This window comes from Acyrthosiphon pisum, chromosome A1 (genome assembly GCF_005508785.2).
Source record: "Acyrthosiphon pisum isolate AL4f chromosome A1, pea_aphid_22Mar2018_4r6ur, whole genome shotgun sequence".
Taxonomy (NCBI): Eukaryota; Metazoa; Arthropoda; class Insecta; order Hemiptera; family Aphididae; genus Acyrthosiphon; species Acyrthosiphon pisum.
In genome coordinates this window covers 64257987-64281850 of record NC_042494.1, presented here as the reverse complement: position 1 = coordinate 64281850, position 23864 = coordinate 64257987, and the positions used below count along the sequence as shown (strand labels likewise).

At 31.2% G+C, this 23864-nt stretch overlaps 1 protein-coding gene and 1 long non-coding RNA gene across 2 annotated transcripts in view; one reads left to right on the top strand and one right to left on the bottom strand.

Moving 5' to 3' along the window:
* Positions 1 to 11443, top strand: part of LOC115033743 — a 12099-nt gene extending 656 nt beyond the window's left edge. Inside the window, exons 2-3 of the long non-coding RNA XR_003839052.1 lie at positions 651 to 654; positions 10334 to 11443. This is a non-coding gene — a long non-coding RNA (uncharacterized LOC115033743). The remainder of the gene's footprint in view (positions 1 to 650; positions 655 to 10333) is intronic.
* LOC100163282 (hexosaminidase D) overlaps positions 1 to 23407 on the bottom strand; it is a 40805-nt gene extending 17398 nt beyond the window's left edge. The window contains exon 1 of the mRNA XM_001950774.5: positions 23047 to 23407. Within this exon, the coding sequence (XP_001950809.2) occupies positions 23047 to 23054 (8 nt within the window). The 5' untranslated portion in view covers positions 23055 to 23407. The remainder of the gene's footprint in view (positions 1 to 23046) is intronic.
* Between the last annotated feature and the right edge of the window lie 457 nt (positions 23408 to 23864).

Genomic DNA, 23864 nt, shown 5'->3' with positions numbered 1-23864 from the left:
GATCTTCTATACGACGATGTATAAATTCTCGTTTAACATTTAATTTACTAGACATCAGGTGAGACGTGAGTAATATGGTTTTTATACATTAATGTCCTAGATGACTATACTAAATACAAAAATCTATTGTTGTTAATGTTCGTTGTAGGAACAAGTCATGGTTGTTAAATGTAATAGTGCTGTCTATAAGGATGATTGACAAACTTTGACCCCAAATTACTGTTAGGAGATTGGCATCACGTTGGGATAAGAAAGTCTTACCTTATAAATAATAATATTATAATAATTTACAACCATTTGCTAAAAACGTTCACTAAATATGTCCGATTATTTCATGAGATGTATATCCATACCGTGAATATGTGTTGTTTTCATCAGGATTACTCAATTGTTTTTAATATTTTTTGAATATATAATATATACTGTTACCTAGAACCTAATAACCTACCTACTCAAGGTTTATTATAGTTCATACTTTATTATTATAGTTTCTAAAACTTGTTAAATAGTAATTGCGTGAATTATACCCGTTCATATAGAAACATGAATTATATCTGTATGAAGTTAGAACTCGCAATATTAAGATATGAGTATTATTAACCTGCATCATAATCATATGCGTTCAGTATCCAACCGTGTGTTATTTTGAGGCAGGTGCGCGTTTACGCTATAATACAATATAATATTAGGCAAGACCAAATTGTGAAAACGATTTCCGTGTGTCGGAAAATATCTAAGCAATCCAAGAAAAGTTATCCACATTATGAATAAATCACTCTCGTTATCATGCATATAGCTAGCCAGAACTGTGAACCGTAATTAATATTATGTGAAAAAGATTTCGTATGGTACATAATATTGAATAAAGACACATTTCATGAAAATGGTTCTTTTCAATTAATAGACAATTTAGTGCGTTTTGTTTTTTTCATTGCCCAGTATAACGTAACGTATAACTACGTACTAATAGTATTATAACAGTACTATTTTACAAATTACTTGTGGTATGATTTGTAACATTCTGTTTCGGCCAAATAAACACATCATTATTATAACTGTTTGTGCAAATCATCTGTTTCACCGCAAATGACAAATTATACTTACAACTACCAACGAATCAGGTCGTATTGAGTATTTTTACAGTTAAATAAATACTAGTGTCTAATATACAATGCATGTAAATAAAGATGCATAGAATTCCAGTTTATTTGACTTTCAATAGTGAATCATTTATAAGTGGAGAAATGAATTCTTATCTTTCTATATTTTTTTTGAAACTTTCAATATTTACTAGATATTCTATTTTTTCTTCATAATTGTTTAATAATTAAATTACAGTAGGTAAGTGTGTGGCCTCTATACGAGCATAACGAGTATTATTGTCTTAATGAAATAGTTTACTAGGTAATTAATGACTTCTGAGCTTCGAATTCAGATAGTAAATGTATCTCTACTGATCGCAATATTGTGGACAATTTTCTTTTTTTTTTATAAACACATAACTATCACTAATTTATACAAAATAAACACTCTCAGTAATTATAAATTATATAATTATATGTATATAAATAACGTGGGGGTACAGTCTACCACATCTGACTGCAAAGGCGTCCCCTTTGGCTAATTCTTCAAAAATAACGCTGGTATACTGGGGTCTGAGTTGATTAAAAATAACCTTTCCCCGTTAAATATAATAATTTATTTTTCAAAGTCTATTATTTTCGATTAATCAGTTTATTATTCATTATTACCTAATAAAAATTGTTTATTTGATAAAACAAAAATATTGAGAAAATAGAAAATATAACTAAAGTTTTGATTATATCGATATTCTTGGTAAAAAGGCAACCTAATTTTACGATAAAAACAAGGAAAAAATGTTTGGTTCCCCAAATGAATGTATAACCTATTATTCTCTTTAATGGTTTATTGTATACAGCGATTTGTATTCGACAACAATGCACTGAACGCTCAAATTAATATATGAGTCTAAGTTACCATTTGCCTTTTTGTGTCACTATAAAAGCCCTAGCTAGCTGACTATACCAAATAACATGACATATCAGTAGACCAATCAGATATGGCTATACTGGCCCAGCACGTGTTATACTACCAAGCTAAGTCCATAGTATATATTTAATCAAATATTCGTTACATCCAATTACATAAATAATTCTTTTACTCAGAAAACTAACAGACCTACTAAAGGCCAACAATGAACGCAAACATAATAAAAAGAAAACTTTTTTCCTTGAAAGTTTAATAACCAATTTTAACGAAACAATAACCGCATGAAATTGAATATTTTATACAAAATGAAAAGGTCCTGCAGTGCCAAAAAAATTAAACATAAAAAATGTTTTATACCTATATTATATCACGGGTAAAATACTGTCTCAAATAGTATATTAACTAGATAATATAAAAAGTTTCACAACAATATTTTGATGGAAAATATAGAAATAAATATAGCAATAGAAACCATATGCATGGGGAATGGGGATATCTACAAAATAATATATTTGATTTTATCATAAATATTACAATATATTTTATATCAGTCTTTATTCATATAACAATTAAAATATCTATTACAAATTGTTGATTATAATCAATCTTCGTAAACCAAACAATACAATATGATATGAACTATAATATTATAACATGCATAGTTTTTGAGTATAAGTTAAAATGAAATGAATTACACATAGATTACTTACATTATTTTTCATCTAATACTTTAGTCTAATGATTTTACTATAGATAATACATATAGTATGGGGAATACTGTTTTATTCATTTCACGATCTCATTCAAATAATTAATAATAATAATAATAATAATAATAATGGTGCACAAATCACGAAAGCAAACTCCACCAAAAGTTTCGATTGTTATTGCAAGAATTAATTTCGAAACACAACTTGTCATATTATTCATACAATAAGGAAATTTGTGTATGACTGAGTGAATACATAAATGGAATACCTACTCAAACTTATATTATATTTTCCCGACTTGCTGCAAGTTTAAGGAATGTAGTGACTAGATTAGATTAAATTTCGTATACATGGTTTACTTTACTGTATGTCATCATGTCAAAAGCTGAATCGTAATTAATTCTATACGCGTTTCGTTTCATATAGTTCATATTATGATAAAAGACGAATTTGATTATAAATGCAGACCAAAAACGTCATAACCACAGGAGTCACGGGGACAGCTCACAGCTGCCCTCACTGAGATAATTAAGACATAATTGATATTTGATTATACAATGAATAGTACCTATATGGCCATATATTAGTGGCATAGTCAGGGGGACTAAAAGGGCTATGGCCCGTGGCAGGAGGGGGCATTGACTTGTTTTAGTGTTTATTAAACATATTATTTAAAACTGTATTTACTAGCAAACATTAAGCCTCTATTAAAATATGTATGCATGAAAGTTTGCAAGCCCTTCCTCAGTTTGCAATTTCTGGATACGCCTAAGTACATTTTAAATTGTTTTAAAATACAAAATGTTAGTTCATATTTAATTCATAATCCTTATTTATGATTTCACATTCACAATAATAATTTAAATTTTAGCGTAATACCATATAAATAAAAAAAGAAAATTTAGCTTAAAATATTATTTATTTTGAAAATTGATTCCTATAAGAATAATATTGAGGATTTGATGTAATTTGTTATTTATATAATTTTATTTTTTCATGATATTGATTTTTTTTTGTCAATAATTAAAATTGAATAGTGAAATTTTATATAATAATAAGTAATAACCACTGTGTCTGTTTCATGTTGTCTTCAGGACTTTGGTAAATATGTTACTTGTGCAAATAAAGTAGAACTCAAATATATAATTAATGATATTTTATTAAGTCTATATTTTAGTTCATGGCTTACTGTCGTTTTGCACACACACACAAATGAATATAACAATAGTAGTGTTGTATTTCTAAAATTGTACCTGCAGGTATGCGCACTTAATATTATATCAACACAACTAGTCACTTAGATAAGTTGTCATATTATGATTATGTGCTTATAATTATAGTGGATAGCTGACTTCAATAAATTGTGTCTGTGTAAATTTTAACCATCCAGAGTCGAATGTAAATATTCAATATTGTGTTTAGCTATAAATTAATTGTACGATATCGTATTGTGATGTTGTCGGGTTAGACATAAAGAAAGACCGAGCGTATGATTTAAAATTATTGTTATTAACAAGTCATACAGCCTTGAGACGAAGTATTATGGTAATATAAAATAAAGACTGGTCACGAATCTAGACTGGAAAAATAATCATGACATAAGCCTAAAAAAAGTACACAGACGGAAATAAAAATTACAGATATATAGGGTATACGACCACGTGAGTTTCGCTTCACCGCTCACCTTAGCACAAACCAGTATTGTAAAATTATTATGCGTTTGAAAGGATTGTATTAAAAGCCAACAGTTATCAAGAAATTACCCTAGGTTTTTCTAATTTTAATAGGAAGTTTTCTCAAATATTGAAGGTCATAAAATGTCGAGTCAATGGAGAACCATAAATTACATATTTTATAAAAGTAACCTAATACCTAAGTCCTAAGTATAAAATATTACATCAATAATAACGCCGTCGTAATACGTAAATTAATATACACTCAAAACTTCATATTTCCATATCATACATGTCACTATAATGATATATTTTTTTTATTATTATCCTTTTTTTTTTTTGGAAAAATACTTTATGGTAAGAACTGAGAATACGCAAAAAGCACTATCAGTACCATAAGTACCTACTATGGTCTATGGAGAAATAATTTTAACATCGCAACACCAAATACTATACTTTGCAAAGATAAACGAAGCGACTAAGCGAGCTGACGAGTACCAAAACGCGTTTCACCGTTTTCTGTGCATCGGCTAATTATTTTATTGAAACTATATTAATTAAACCATCTATAATATTAAAAAACAGTATATTCGTTACAATATATTTTTATTTATTTATTTATTTTTATTATTATTCTATTATTATACAACATAATATCTCCTTCAACAGCATAATTAAATTTAATATTTAGACAAACGTCATTATTACGTATGTTGTATATAAACCAGAAAGTCGACATCATATTCGTAATTTATCCTTGCTTGTTTCTAAATAATATAATGTAATACGATTTACATATTCTACGCAATTGTTTCAAATCTTTGAAATAATACATAATATAGGTTTTGATATTAAGTACCTACCTACTTAACATATTTAGGTAGATACAAATAGTTAGGAAAAAAAATCACAAATCACTGACTTTTCAATATTCCGTAAGAATCCAGACGCAATTTCTTATAAATATTAAAACCTACATATTGCGGGTAATTTACGCGGTAGGTTATGCGGTGGTAGGTACCTCCTATGTACGAAATAGTATATATCACACGTGTTTCCGGCGCCCTTTAGCGGATGATGTCAAATAATAAAACGTGATATAAAATGAAAACCAACTGCAGAAGCAGAACACTGCGGAAACCAAACGAATATTATATATACATTATAATTAATGTACTTGATAGAGTGGCAAAAGTTGAACACACGACCGGATTTTGAAAACGTCACGTTTCTTTTGTCCTAAAGAAAAAAAAACCACTCGATCTGGATTTTTTTACGCTCGATGATTACTCGAAAGAATGACGCATAATACTCGAGACTCTGCCTCAATTAAGCCCGCAGTAAGGTTTCAATGTCAATGCGGCGGCGGCGTCGGTTGCTGCAGCAGATAATATTATAGTACGCCGCGCCGTGTAATATATCATAATATTATTATGATGATCGCACAATAATAATTATTATTATTTTTACTACGCGGCGGCGGCGATTGGAATTTTGAAAAAACACCAAACTTGGTTTATATATAAACACGCGGGCGATGTGGGTGTGTGTTTGATTTCTAAAAAGCGTAGAAAAAAAATCGCAACAGAAAAATTGCACGCGCACTGTCGTGGAGGACGGACATCACGCTGCACCAGTAATAATACACAACCACGCTCAGCAGGATATCCGAAAGCGAATCGCGCGACGCATAATATGGTATTATTAACATAGTGTATTTTGTGAATATGAATATAATATAATATTATTAGTTATTATGTACTTATTACTGTCTGAAAAAAACAACCACTGCCCACGAAGACGACGGCAAAATGCGACGAGACACACGAGCAGTTTTTTTTTTTACCAACGCACCGGTTTTTTAATATTATTACACCGTTATACGATCTTGCGCATTATATAATAATACAAATTATTTTACTTTGGGTAGGTATGTATGTGTCGTATATTAAAATGTATAATACATGTGCATAGTCGGCCAGTTATTGTGAGAAAATATATTTTGCAGGACCGGTATGAGACGTGTATTTTCTACTGTTAGAAGTAACCATTATTACTACATTCATATACATTTTATACTGCACTGGTGCAGTCTGAAACGATTGTTATTATTATTATTGTTATTGTGATTACGTCCCGGAAAACGGTGACCCTTAATGTACAGCAAAGCACACTTTACACGAAAACATTATTTTATGCAAATGTTTGAAGTACGCAAACGCGTTCTTTTCAACTTGCTAAAATACCCGACGGTCGGCGGCGGCGATATTAAAAAGGCTTAGTAGTATAATATTAAACCAACAGATATTATAACTATACGCGTAAAACGATGTTGTTTCTTGTTTTTTTAAGAGTATAATATACAGAAACAACGACTAAATATTTTTCGCATTCCATAGTAACCAGCAATTTAAAATTTTAAAAATATTAGTTATTTTTTAAATTTGTTACAAAAAAATAATAATAATATTAACTCTTCCTCAACCGTCGAATTTATAAGTTAGTAATAACTTATTACATATTTACATACTAAACTAACTTAATAGTACCTATACGAATTAACTTCATAAACGTCGAGCGTTTATTTGTAATGACTAATGAAATGTTAATTTATAAATTAACTCGATTCGGTTATTTAAAAAATATGTACCTATACAACTACACTAAGTAAAAATTGTTTATTTTGGCCGACGGACAGCAATGCAGTGAGGTAGTGGTGTTAAATTATAGTAAATACATGAATGGGCCCCCATGTAGCTAGGATGTTAGACAAATAGCGACCGCAGATACGTGCCTTTATCGACGCATGCGTACAACAATCAGCGGGAAAAGCATACGCTTGCACCACGATTAAAGGTTACTCGACGAAACTTATTTTTTGGTGCACGAAATGTCTTGATACTACAAAATATATCAATATATATTATGCACAATATTAGGTTGTTGATTTATGTTAACCACGCTTGGAGCGTTAGTAGCTTTTCTCCTATCGTTCAGACTGCTATATTTGAAACCAGAATGTTCGCGGCACCACTTTTGTTATATATGTTGAGTGGCCTGTATATCATAAATCGTGACTTGCACCGTGTTTATATTTTGACTGCGCAGCGGGAACGTTATTATTCTTATTATAAGATATCGAAAGGAGATGGAATATGTCGAAATCTGTAGATTTGGAGCCGGTTGATGGAGTTGGTCGGATACGTCATGATGTGAAAAAAAACCGGATATAGCTGCAGTATTTAATTAATATTTATCCCGCGACGTCTGTTCCGTGTGGTATACCTCACCTCGTCAGTAAGACACTAATATACCATAACCAGACACGTAGTTAATAGTAAGTTGTTACAGAGACGATTATAAAGTTGGGTTTCCACTTCACCGTGCCATATAGAGTCGAATATTATTATACTATATTCAACTTTTAGGTAACGTGTTACCGACATTTTATTACCTATACATACTAAATAGTAAATATATGGAATATGACTATACACGATGAATGGTGGAAACCCTGTTTGACTCGCCATCCGTTTTAATGTTTTACGTATGGGTATGGCATACTATAAAATATTTTGTTTTCACGTTTTATTGCGAACAGACGGCAATATAGTATTGTCGTTTTCGTAATTTTGCTCGTTTGGTCATTATATTATCTTCCACGCGCACACATGCGTGCAATTAGCCGACCCGACATTAGGCAACGACAAGGACGACGGATTACATATAGGTATGCATTTTTTCGAAACGACACTCGCGACAACTATACGAACGTTATGAGAAGAGTTATCACTTATATGTGGGATACCTATATGCGTCGTACGGCGACACGTGTCCGGGGATGCGTGCCATGTATATAGTAATAATAATAATAATAACACACGTGTATTTTACAACGAGTAATAGGTATTATTATATATTATACGTGCCGCCGCCGCCGCCCGGTTTACACTCGACGACACACAAAACGAAATCCTGATTTTATGGCCTCTAGTGCGTTCGAATAAAAACGGCGATGAAAAATAATTGCTAAATAATATATTTTCAATAATAGTTAAACTATTTAGGTGACAAATATTAAAGCTTCTTGCAGTTTTAAATCTGTAATGATTGTACTTGCATCGTTGATTCTTCCTCCATCCGGAATTGGTAGAATCTTCAAAGTTGTTAAATAGTATTCATTAAATAGATAGCATTCATCAATTATTACCGTTTATGATGTACTGCTGTTAATGACTACTATTATAAAACAGTTTATCATATTATTATTATTACGATTTTACGAGTTCGGTTCGACTGTTGTTGTAGTCGTTATAGTAATGACTAACAAGTACTATGCGGCCGTGTACCATAGTCCGAATGTATACAAGCGCGCGGTATCAACAATATTTGAACCTAATCGACATTGATATAAAAGTCGTGGACGATAATATATTTTTTTAGTCATATTCTTTTTCTCCGACTAACTTTCACTTTTAATACTCGTATTATTCAACCGACTGAAGCACGAGCAGGGGGAAACGTCGTATAAATAACAAAATGCTTTTCTAGAAATTTATGGACCGTGAATATGTTTATAAGTCTTAAAAATAGCAGATTCATCACGCGATAAAGACGATGGAATTTATTTCCATCGGTTCGGCAACAACCAGCGCGTCGGGGGTATATGCTTAAAACCGACCAAAAACATTATTACAATTTACAACACGACCGTAAATATGGTATAATATGATACTATATATATGGTGTGTGCATGATTTACTCGAAACCATTTTCATTGGGTTTCGACTACACCATAAATAATATCATAATTTTATTGATGTAAACAATAATTATAATATTATTACGCTGTTTATTATCTATGTGTGTCGTTGTAAACTGATCACATTATAACAGTATATTCTGCAGCAGCCGTACTACAATTTACATACAGCCAATGATAGGTGAAAAGTATCTCGTCCCAATAATTATAATACCAATCATCGGAAACAATATTATTATAGGTAAAATTATATTATTATATAATAATCCGTGCCAGGTGACCATTGTAAACGTACGGATGCATACTTGCATCATAATAGTGCATTAGTGCATCATGCAGCAAACAAGATAGGAAACCACCGATCGTATACATTCCGCTTCAAAAACCAGTTTGTCCAAGTTGCTGCGCATGTAATCCCATACATTGCATTTTAATATTTCCCAACTATGGTATAAATATTTTCAGGAAAACAATATAGTTGTCAAAATATTTGAAAAAGTTGCGTAAGTAATAAGGAAATATTTTATTTATATTTTTTGGCCAAGTTCACTTTTGAAAAATATTTTGTAAAAAACATTGACATAACATTTTATTCATATTTTTTTTAAAAACATTTTCATGGAAACATTATAAAAATATTACGTCAACATTTTTGTGCAATATTTTATTATTTTATGAGAATAAAATATTATTAGTCAAATATTCATTATTCAAGCACTCCAAAATATTCATAAAATATTATCATTTCCCAAATGCTGTGTGAAACGCACGTTTGAATTGCGTTCGATTATTGTCTTTTTATCAAATCGGACATCGGGTACAAATGTACAATATTTAATGATGATAATAATATACAAAACCAAATAGATATAAAAAAGTATAATCCAGTGTTAATGTCAAGTTCTAGAGTTGTAGAGGTCTATTCATATATTACACGTCGTCCTCCAGGGCGTGTAGGTTCTCACAATATGTCCGCTGCAGTTAAACTATTAAATCGTCGGGTCATCGTTAGAAAACTATTTTTATGTTTTATTTCATAATATTATAATAATATGTTGATATTGCATAACATAATATATTATAGTAATATGATATTATACCAAACACGTGTGCTCGGCGGAGGGAAAAAGAACAAGCGCAAAATACGAATATTATTGTCATTATTTTAGTTTCCGTAGTGGAGTTCGTCTTCTTCTTGCTCGTGCTATATACATAATTTTATTATTGTTTAAGGTCGAAATCGTCCGCTGCAGCAAAGATCGAAACGAAACACATCAGTCACGGGCTATTGTGCTCTACTCTTTGTTGTCGTCGAGATTTAGCTGCGCAAATTTTCGTTCCGGTGTGCCTGGCATACCGGTCAGTGTCAGTCGGTTAAACTGCAGTCAGTGCGCGCGCGACCCAACTGTTTGTGTTTGTGTATACGATGTATTGTGGTTAATGATATTATAATATATTATATACGCGAAACGCATGCGCGTGTTGTACTATACCTGGTGAGTTGGTTTTTTTTTTCAGCCTATCCAAATATCGAAATAGGTACCTATCAAAAACGTCAAAAAAAACATAAAAACCGTGTAAATCTATACGCCGCCGGCATCGATGATAGGTTTGTTGCAGTGGTGTCGACTGAGTAAGTTCTATATTTTTTTGTTCCGAGCGTAAACACCGCGAAGGTCTAGGAAATAGGTACGTCGAACAGTAAATTGGATGTTTATCGACTGCGAACGAAATCCGATATAATATATATAATAAATATTTTTTTAACGAGATCATTTGTACGCGGTGATGCGGTACAGAAGCTGTCTTTAATGCAGCACCTGCACTGCTGTATACCGCTGTGAAAACGGAACTGGCGCATTCGGACAGAAAACATTTTTTTTTTTTCGTTTGCTCATAACGCCGCCACTCAACACCGTCATTACTTGCCAAGGCTTCAAAATATTATGTTAACACATAATTGCAATAGTTGAAAGTTTCACAGCTATTTTTTTGGCACACGTCTTTCGGTAAATTTCGTTGATACTGCTGACATTTTGCCGATGGTTCTTTTTTGGATTCTGAACGGTGCGGGAAGTCCATCAGTACTTATTGTCTGGTAATTATTTTATGTATAGAAGTAGTAATCCAAAGTTTAATTTAACCCCTCTTTTAATCTCCGTAAATAAGAAATTCGTCATAGATTTAGGATACTTCAAACATATTAGAATTTTAGGATTTTCCAATTGCTTTCAGTGCAAATTAAAAAAAAAAGCAGGTAAGTGGATACGCTCTGCTGTACAGTAGGTTACAAGTGGGTCGTTATATAATGGATTGTATTAGACTTGAATTCAATGATATAATATCATTGTATAAGAAAAACGAATCTGAGCGGAGACGGTTTGTCAGTCTGGATATTTTATATTGTTATTATTTATTTTATCATGTAAGTTGAATTAATATTATAATATTATAATTTTTTATTCGTTTCTATGACGATAAACAAAGCGTTATAAATTAAAATCCCATTTTTAGCGTTCTTTCGTAATTTTTCGGTGGTTTTTCCCATGATATTAAATAACTATTGAGAAAATCGAAAAATGACCTCTCTTAAGTACCATCTTGATCCAATTTTCTAAAAGATAAGGTACTATATGTTGAAATCGAAGAATTTCTTCTGGTAGAAATTTTGTATAAAGGATATAAAAAAAATAAATAAATAAACACCATTGTAAAACCAACAGCTTCCTCGCTCCGCCTGGATCTAAAATATATTTAATTGGAAATTATTATCACAATTATACAATTTGTATCTAAACAATGTAATCATATCATACTATTATATTAAATAAATAAGATACTCCTCAACAATACTCGATAATATTTATCTATGCATTATAATCATTAATTGTATAAACATTGAGAAGCGCACTTAAACATTATAGATGATTGTACAGATCTCCATTTATAGATCTCCAAAGTCCGCACGGTACCGTTTTAAATTCACTTAATGATGGTTAAAACAATGCCCCCAACCTAAGGTATACTTTTTGAAATATGTCTTATCAATCGAATCAAACTTATTCTTACCTGACATTAAATAGTATCTGATTCGATTCTCCGTTCATATTCATAATATCCAATCATTCTTTAATTCATGAAATCCATTAATAACCGATATTATAGCCTCTGAGCAAAATTGGACAGGATTGTTATTTGATATTGCACCAGCATTTAACTAAGTATGGGGCACATGGGAGTGGGAGGTACCATTAAGGGGTCACAACCCACACCCCCCGAATGACTTCCTTCATGAAAATGTATACCTACGATTTCATTTTCCCCTTTTCAGTATCAGTAATTTCGGGAAAATTATTATTAGCACACCCCCCTCTGAAAATAATTGTATGTGCGCTACTGGGCCAATGGTCACTGCTTAAATGCTAATATAAAATTCTATGATCGCTCTAGTATTATATGGTAGGTATTAAATCTGGGGGCCTGCCAAAACCAAAAACATTAAGCTCATTCAATCTTTCCAAAACATTGCTTTCCACACTGGTGTTCCATGATATGTACCTAACTCACTACCCAAACCCAGTACATAATGACTTGAAAATTAAAAATTTCAAAGTATTAGCTAAAATTTACACTACACTCGTTTCAATACAAAACTCAACTCAAATACAAATCCCCTTATTAAGTGCATGGCTAGAGCAGTATATACCTTGACAAGCCTTCTCACAGATTAAACATTGTTGGAATCGTGATTTACCATCATAAATCTATGCGAATGCCATTCAAAGGGTGTTACCAAAGGGTAACTTCCTCAATCATGCTAATATTCATGTTATATATTTTTTTTCATTACTTATCATACAAAATAACGGATAATGCACAATGTTTTATATTTAATTAAACTTTATGACAGAAACTATTTCCCAATTTAGTATCTATAGTGTACACTCAATAACTTTATTGTTCATTGTTTTTTATTTGCAAATAAAAGTTATAACTGCCATTGGCTGTAACATTTTATACATATATTTTAAGAATCATTTTGGATTAAGTAAAACTTACGATTGTTGATTAGGTATACATATAAGTAATACATTTAAAGGTATTTACTTAATACAGTAATATGGTTAAGTTACCTACATGAATACATACATTATGTAATTATATTTGTTTAAGAATAAATTTGTATTATTATTATGTATAGTATTATGAGATCAGAAGTTTATCAGAGGTGTTTTGAATTTCGCTACTCCCAATTTTATCTCATCTCCTTCTTGTGTGCCTGGATTCGGTGAGATTCTGAGATTATGCTTAACTGTGTGGGGGTGCCGTAGCTGATGGGTACATACAGGGCCACTCTTTTGATTAAGTATTGATGAGTGGGGTGTGTGTGTGTGTGTGTGTGTGTGTGTGTGTGTGTGTGTGTGACCTATTCTGAGGCAATTAACGGAGGTCTCGGCAAATCAATAATTATTTGATATAAATACGGTTTCTTCAATAGCAATGAGTGTAATTATACGGTTAGAAATACACTACCTTCATGTAAGCCTCTAGAAATTAAAACACAAATGGTGAACTATATTTGTAGTTTTTAAAACTGTATGTTTATAATTGCAATTGCAATTTATATACTTACTGTGCTTAAAAATTACAGCTACATATTATATGAATTGTATATAGGATTGCGTATTATTTTTTGTTAATGTTGCGTAAGAAGTTTATTAAGGGCGGTGGTTTTTTTCAATTCGATTACTATACCTTCATAATGTATTGAATGCAACTTTGTAAAGTTTGTCGTTGCTACAATATGTAGACGTGTAAGTACTTATTATTAAGCATATAAAATAATACTATATGTCCATATATATACGTGATTTATTAAATAATATATTATTTTTATATTTGTATTATATAGGTACTGTGTAAAGGTACATTTAACGTCTTGCAAAACGATTTTGAAGACTTGTATATTATAATTTAATTATTGTAATTTTTAGTTTATATACCTTCACGATATATAATTGTTTGGTACTTTGGTGTAAGTATAATGTAGTTGTAATTTGTTTAGTGCGTACACGCTTCAATGTGCTTGATAGGTAAATGTTGGGGGCTTCGCCCCTGACACAGTGGCACACCCTATATACTACGCGTGGTTATTATTTTAATATTTATAATTACATACATTATATTACTACCCTACCAAAATTGAGCTTTTATAATCATACCCGGATACTCCTAGAAATTATATTCGAAAAAAATGCCCTAGAGAAAAATTCCCGAAATAAAAATACGGTAACAAAGTCCCCGGACAAATTAAATTTTGTTAGTTATTTTTTTAATGGCATATTTTTATTTTTATTATTAGATTTAAGGCTTTCACGACTGAGGTCATTAGCCTGTAGGTCGGTACTCGGTAGGGTTGGTACAGTAGGGTTGGGACGGTCGGTTAGGAACACGTGTATGTGTGGCATGGATTTGGCACACTGCGAACTCGGGTGGTCACCCATCCGAGAACTAAGGGTAGCGGCCGTTGCTTATTCTTAATCACGTCGCATGATTGATTTTAGAGACTACTCCACGCCGAGCCACAAATTACAATTATTAGATGTACATTTTTTCTTTATAATTAATTAATAAAATACCAAAATACAGTAACTAGTACCTACAACAAATTATGTGCGAATGTTCAATTATACCTACCAACCAAACTTAGGTAGGTGTATTATTTTTAATATACTATTGTCTATTTTCCTATTTTATTTCCATTACATAATATGATGGTTTACAAAGGTTTTAATAATATATACTATACAATTACATAAATATTTTATGTGAATATACTATACTTATTAAAGCACAACAGTATATTATGTTTAAAACAATGTTACATACTATTGTTAAATAATAAATAATATCAATTATAGTTCTGATAGTTGATAGACAATTTGGAATATTTAGAGCATAATCATTAAATGTTTAGTGTTTGTTGGTAAAGGGCTTTTTTTCCTATTGCCGGGACGGTTTTCCCTAGATTCCTATGGTCACTATATATCCATATATATTATTAAATGTTTAATTACAGTATTGTACTCGTACTGTCGTATATACTAAAATACTATGAATACTTATAATAAAATGATTATGGAAATCATCAATTTTATTCGCTAAGGTTTGTTTAACATTTTTGTTTATTAATTAAATGTATTTATCAAATTGGTTTATAAAATAAATGTAATCCCATACTCGTACACCCGCGTATAATGTGTTTATTAAGTTAATGTTATTAATGTGTAATATAAGTATATGCACTTGCAGAAAAACAGGGAAGTGGGTATACGCCCCACTACACCACTGTACACCGTGTACCACCTATATATTATACACATTACACATTTATATTATAATAAACATTAGATTTGATATCAAACATACGTTTCAATTCAGCTGTTACTGAAAATCGACGATGGTATAATGTAGAACAATATATTGAAAACATTAGTAACCTACATATTTTATTAACATCAAATTAAAAATAGATCGTTTGTAAGTAATAGAATTTGACACACATGTCACATACCGTGAATATATAAAATAACGCTAAAAATGCCTTCACATTGCACGGCCGTACAAGTTGAAATGTATTATTCAACTTGCAAGTATAACATTTTACCAACAGAGGTATTTGGTGCATACAAAAAGACGTGACACGATGTGGTGTAAAGGCATCTTAACCTTAAGCGTATTTTGACACACGTACCGATATAAGCATTATTATGACTAGGTATAGGGTTACTAATCTAGATTATAAATCTAATTAAGAACTGTGTTATATAAGACAAGACATCGAAACACAAAAGCTTTTTGTAAAACCAGCGTGTAATATAATATACGGTATGCCTTTTTACGTTTCAACTTATTTTCCACCATATTATGGTGCTTACTGCTTACACACCGATAAACATTTTTTTCACTAAAATACATTACCTTGAGACGTACAAAGTCGTTAGGTATGTTCTTAATTTTCATAATATGCACCTATACGTCCCAACCAGTTTTCCTCTTTACGATAATAATTATCGTAAAGAGGAAAATTATCATTACATTTTGACATCATACATAATAATATATGCCTACATAAATAATATAAACTTTAACACGAAAATACAATATTAAAGCAATCACAAAGTTGAAACAAAATAATGTTTTAAAATTATTTTCTCTTATATTTTACGACGCACTAATAATAACACAGACTCCTGTGCTCTATGTCCTATTTTGATTAACAATAATAATTATCAAGTACTATCTACTTAGACCAGTACTATAGTCATTTCAACTTCACATACCAATAATATTACTACAGTAACAAATAATACTACTGTAAGCTGTAAATTATAATTTGAATACAATTTAGTACCTATATGGCTATCTATACTTTTCAGTTATCAAAAATCATTTTATTATTACAAACAAATTATACCTTGAATTATACTAATAAATCATAATATTATTGAATTGATTTTTTTTATGTTAAAATACGGATTAAAATACGTCTATGGATAGCATTATTTAAATAACAAACGTTTAAATCTGATAATCTCACCTTATAATATACAATATTATTATACCACGGAACTAAAAAAACTAAATGCGCAATTTATTTATATGACTTAATATTTTTCGTTCCAATTTTAACGTATTTGGAATAATATCCAATAGATTAAATGAAAGTCATTTAAAAACTATACTTTGTACATATTATAATTGAGAAGATAATATTATTAGAAACACGTTAATTATAAATTATTATTCATTAGTCATGCTTAAATTTAGTTTTTTTTTTAATATTAGATTTTTCGTATGATTGTTTAACCTAGATTTAATACCTATTACATTTCACTTAACTACAAATAACAATATTTTTTACTGATAATATGCAAAACCTAAAATATAGGCTACATATTATGGTATTATTATATTATAGATAGGTGCGTGTATACCTATAGTCATATTATGGTGTTCATATAAATTATAAGAGAAAGTCCATGTGACTAGAGCAGGATTATTATTGTTTTGTTTTGCCAAAGCTAGAATTATACCTATTTACTTTGTTAAAAATATATAAAAAGCGGTGGGTGTAACACTGTAACTAGCTGAGGACAATAAGTGAAAATTGTTAAAATATGACCATACATTACTATATATTTTACGAAAACTAGGAAAGTTTTTTGAAAAGTATTATTCAAAAAATCGAGTAAACCGAAATCCAACAAGCATATTATTGGTACATTGTACATGGATGATGGATACGTAGACATTTGACCAAAAAACATGACATATTACTGAAAACTGAAAACTACAGTAAAGAATCTCTTAAAATATTATCTCTAATGTTATTTATTGGAACATTGCATATTTTTTAGTCAACATATAACATAATATTCAATACACAAAGAATTATATACTTTGTAATGTGTTCTATGTAAAATAGGAAGTAAAAATAAAAATTGAGTTTATTCGGAAACTTACTGCATACATATTAAGAAGGTACAAAAATTACCACGTACGTCGTAGATATTAGATAATTACATATTTATAGGGATATGCATTGGCAATTGTGATAAAAACCGAACGGAAATTGTATGTAAATATATTTTAATCCCCAGGGAAAATTGTGTTATAAAATATAACGTATACCTACCAAGAATATCCGTCCGGCTTTTTTTTTCATTTGTAATTTGTATACCTTTGTGTCCGAACAAAGTATTTGCTCTTGTATTGCTGTTGTTTTATGGTTAATTACAGCACGACATCATCCGCAAATATATGTGTCATTTTATATACAAAACTACAAAAGCTAAAAGGCGTGGGTTAAGCGTACCGTACCTACATTTGATAAATAACTGTAATTTTACATTTTGACCAATTAGGAAGTATTTTACATTACTAATTATCTACGAATAGAGCCCAAGGGGAAAATAATTGAAACGGTGATCATGTAAATTTATGATACCACGTTATATAGTGACATTTTACGTATTAGGTATTACGCATGCAACAATAATTTTGTTGTGCACTTTGTAATTGTGTGTACATCAAATTCAAACAATAATACAAATAGCTACATAATATCTTTATTATTACCTTCAAAATATTGTTAGTTATATATTGTATTTTAAAACCAAGTATACAATAAAAAAAAAGCAAAAAACGTGTCATAATAAAATTATTCATAAACGTACAATAGACACAGTGTACGAAATTTAATAGAATGTAAATAAATAGAATTTATATAGTTTAAATCAATTTTAATACCTTATAATTTATTTAATATAATATGATATATTATAATGATAGTATAGGCCCTTGTACTTTAGTATAATATAATGCTATCGTTAACTTTAAATTTAAAAACATATAATAAAATCCAATAACCATCAGTTTATTCACTAAAAAATAATTAGGTTAATGTTTTAAAAAAAATTTGATTATAAATCAAAATATATTTTTATAAACATGCCTATATAATATATTACGGATAATGTAAAGAAAATCTATTAGTCTGTTATTTTCGCTTTTATTATTTAATCAAGCAGTCAACTACATAGAATACCATAATATATAATATAAATATATTGACATTTTTAGTAATGTACTAGGTACCTACACAATACACATATAGTATAATTATATAAGTAACTAAGTAAGTTCATAACGTTTAGTATTGCCAATATAAAAGTGTTTATTCTGGGTTAGATGTTTTTCTTTTTAATAATATCATTATTCATTAATTATGATTTATGGATAATTTTTCTTTGATAAATTTTTTTTATTTATTTTCAAATTAAAACATAATATACATATAGGTACTTATACCTACATATATATATATTATATATTATATATATATTTATATCCTTATAATTATCCTGTAGGGGAAATTTGTATAGTAATTACAATTATTTATTTACTTCGCACAACTAAAAAAAAAGTTTTATTAAAAGTTTAAAATGTAATATTCTGATTCAGATAATTAAAAAAAAATATGATTTCATAACACTTTTACCTACATTTGAAAAATGGCAAATTAGTTAAATGTTATCAAGTACTTCGTAATTAAGTAAAAATAAGTATACCTATTGGCAAAACAAATTAACACTGAGAGCGCTGTTGACGCTTGTCGTACTTATGGTTAGGCGGATTTCCCACCTGCGTTCAATCGGGACATTATTATCAGCTTGTATGTATTTTCATGACATTTTCGTATACGTTTTGCATTAAGTGAAATTATTTGAATGTATTTGATAATAATATTAGTAGACATTGTACCTATCAACGTATAAAGTTAGCTATACCAGAGTAAATAGTTTAATTAAAAAAATTAATTTATCAGGAAAAGTAAAATAACCAGTATAAAACTATATCTATACATTCCAAATCGGAAGTTACAAATTGTTACCACCAGAGGACGTTTTATTAATTTGCTTCACCAATAGTACATTATTATGTATCTGCAAAAGAGGTCACAGTAATAATTTTAAAATAAATAAATATTATGACATGAGTTATAAACATTTTCTGTGTAACAATTATACTGGTGAAAATATTTAAGTATAAATACATATTAAAATGTATAGAAAAATAAATCTAAATATGAACACCGGTTTAAAGATTCTTCTTAAAACTCGTTTTAAGCTTAAGAAAAAAAAAACAATAATATAATATAGATAGGCATTAGCTCTATTATTTATTTATGTAAAATTATTAATATGGCACCGATATAATAATATACCTTATCAAATATTTTCATTTTTAGTAAACAATAAATACGCCTTGAATATTATGGGTTGTGTAAAATACCATAAGTCATAACTAAAATTTAAATATTAAACACCTATTAAATATTAACCGCTATTTGACGCTTCATATCATAATTTGGAGCTATCAAAATGTATTTAAACTATTTATACATATTACAAAGTATCGATATAAGATTTGTTAGCATTTAGAATTTTAGCACGTCTAGATTACCTATTTATTACAATCATTCATATTCCGATATAGGAAAACGTGCAGTTTAATCATTAAGGACAGATAACTATAGTTGGTAGTTTCTCCAGTTAGTTTGCACAATTTTATACATGTATTTTTGGACCATCGAATAGCAACTAAATAACTACAATTTATATATCATTATTCATTAGCACGTTCTCTCGACCCTATTTATTTACAACATCTTACACAGACTCAGTATATTTTATAATCCAATTTTGATACGTCACGTTTTCAATATAAATCGGGATATTTCTAGGGATATACATACTGGATAAGCCAATAATGTCGTTCAACTTATACAATTGCGTGTTAGTGAAACTATAGGTACGATGTACAATAATTTGTATCACATAATATTATAAAATTAAGATAAAAAATGCTTAAACTTATTAAATACAATAAATTATTTTTTAGATAACTGAAAGAGTAATCAGTGGGGGTGGCGTTTCTTTTTTTAAATTGTTTACGTAATTTTGTTGTTTCTCTATTATCATATAATAATATGCGTATTGTGCCTCTGCCCTCGAGGTACAGAATGTAAATTTTTTGAATGAAAATGTTTTTAAAAAAAAAGTAGTACCTTATCATAAATATAAACCTCGATATAAACGCTCATACTTATAATGACATCGAAAAGATAAGATTTTTAAAATCGAGAAAAAATACATACATCAAAACGAAACGACAGACTTTTTAAATACAAAATCAAAGTTTGCCCTCTAAACAGTCTGAGCTATAGGTACATGGTCAAGATAACCATCACGTACTAAAAATGATTTAAAAGTAATCGATTTCATAAAAATCGCGAAGCATAGTTCAATAGTTGGCGTTTACTATAGGGGCATTAACCTCGGCGACTTTTTTCAGCTCTTGGCTAACTGTCAAAAATCCAAATAAAATAAAGATGACCACCGAAGCATTGCCGTCAATGCCAGCTCAAAGGGGACGTGCTTTTGTTCTTTGCTAAACTGATACAGATTTTTATTTCCCGTTGTATGATGCAAAATATTAAATAGTAGATACGCAAGTATGATCGCATATGATAGGTACTTATATAATCTACACTACCGTACGCACTAGATTGTAATATTTTTGAATTAAATACGTATTTACGTTTTTATAATGGTCTAGATAGTTATTAATTATTACTTAAGTTATTGGGTACTACAACTATCCGTGAGCGGTAAGCGCATGCGGCACACATTTGATACAGATTACAGAACAATTTCGCAAATTGCCCAGCATACCTATAATGATTAATGAATAACCATAAAATCGAAAAAAAAAACTGTTATTCTTAAGGACTTATCTATTAGAGTTTTAGAAAATAAATTTATTATTTAAGGCCTTGAATTAGGTAAGTACCTAGGTAAAATAATAAATAATAATAAAATATAATAATGTAACTTCAAATAAATGCATAAAAACAAATAGGACGCATCACCAATCATGTCTAAGTATGATTTCTTTTGTCGAGCTAAGTTACGTACTATTTCATTAATCTCACATACTCTTATAATTGTACCCGCAGATATAGACATTTAACATTTATAAAATAAATATGGTAATAAAAGCGCGTCCAAACTTTGTAACTTAGTAGTAATGTAGTAACAACAATATACCTACTAAATTTTTCGTAGCGTGCACGTTAGTTTAAACACCGTCACAGTCACAGTTTACGGCGTTTAAAACGGATAAAAGACAATTTATTGCGCCACCAGTACTACAGATGTACAAGTATTTCACTTTGAGTGTATATCACCTGTACGCGGAGGTGGTACATTCATCGCTATCGTAGGAGTTAGTAAGAAACATAATAATAAATACTAAACAGTATGCCCACGTAAATATAAGGTTAGGCCACAGATGGGTAGAATTTATTTTTATTATTTTATTTAAGCGTCTGTCATATTTGTATAACATAAATAAACCACGTAATTTGTGAGTTTGCCGAATGCAAGTCGAACACATTCACATCGGACAACGAACGACGAGAAAAAGCGCGAGGTGGAATGAACAAGTAGGACTAGGTAAGTATACTAACAACAACGGTCCGCGCGCTACTTTCACGGCGGCAACGGTTATAAAAAATCAAATCGGAGGTACGTTTTAATTTGCCGTCATTCGGAGTTCAGACTGGTATAATATTATCATATTATATGAAATCAACGATATTATATATTAATATTATACACGGTGTGTACACGAAACTACCGCCACAGACCGCCAACCGGTATAGAATTACTGGAGGGTGTATAAGAAAATAAAAAACAAACAGATTCGACTAAAATGGATGAGCCAGACCTGCAGTATTAGTTGTAGTAGGTATAATATAGTAGGATGTCGAATATACTGCCATCGGATACTGGAATGCCGAAACGGCGGTAAAAACAATTCATTTGAAGAACCCAACAGCCCCGCTTATCACGAATCGTTATCATCAACGACCATTTTATTACCTACCGCCCACGGGTCGTGATTTCGGCATCGTCGACCGTTTGCTGCGAGAATGTACCGTCAGGGGATGTGTTATGGGGTGACGGAGGGTGGTAACCGGCACCTGTCTACCGTAGTGCGGTAACCGACTACGGTAAACGTAAGTATGTAATAATACCTATCGGAGGCACTACGCAGATATAATAACACGACCATGTCGACTGGATCATTCAAATTAATTATTATTTATAATAATTATTGTTTATATTTTTTACTTGAGTAAACAGGTGGGCACCCTCGGCTTACATCAGACGGTGGGCAATAACAAGCAATCATAATTAAACAATACAATATTATATCGCACAAGAGACACCTGTGCCACAAAAATACCTATCTTATTTACCTGTCCATATCGTAGATGGTCTCCACTGCGATTTCCACACTGCGTGTCAGTCCATCCGCACCGGGAGGCGAATCGGACCGCTTTTTGAAAGTCCGACAACGCGTGTAATCCACTGGCCGTCGCAGACGAGACGACGGTGGGTGATCGGAAACAATCTGTGTGGACCGGCCGGAACCCGTGACCCAGTGCCGAAAATATTGCAAAGAGAACGAACACGCACGCTCGAGGAGGACAACACAACGCAGATCGCGATGCGCGAAGAGGACGGACAACGGCGAACGAGAGACGTCCAGCTATGTAGAACGGCGACTGTCGGACGGGCGACGGCGGCGTCGACTACTACTACTACTACTACATCAGTACTACGACGGCGGCGGCGGCGGCGGCGACAACGACGACGGCGACGTACTCGGTAGAGAAACCACCTCGCGCCCCACCCGGACCAAACACGTCGTCCCGTCCACTCCGGCCACTGACCACCCGCCAAACGGCACATGATGTGGCCGCTTTACGACGACTACAACTTATAGTGTACGCATGTGCGCGTGAACACTCGGCGTGGCCGCGGGGGCCACGGGGCTTGTAATAATATTATTTTATTTTAATATTATTTTGTTTCATATTACATTATTACAATGCGCGCGCGCGCGCGCTTGGAGGCGGCGGCGGCGGGTGCGCCTTTTCGCGTACATTGTGTTCTTCTATCGATTTACCACCGGACGCGTATCGGCGAGGCCATCTGGTAGTCTGCTCCCCGAACTAAAACGCGCCGGGGACGCGACTCGGACGAGACCGACGGCGCGGCGACTGCGGACGAC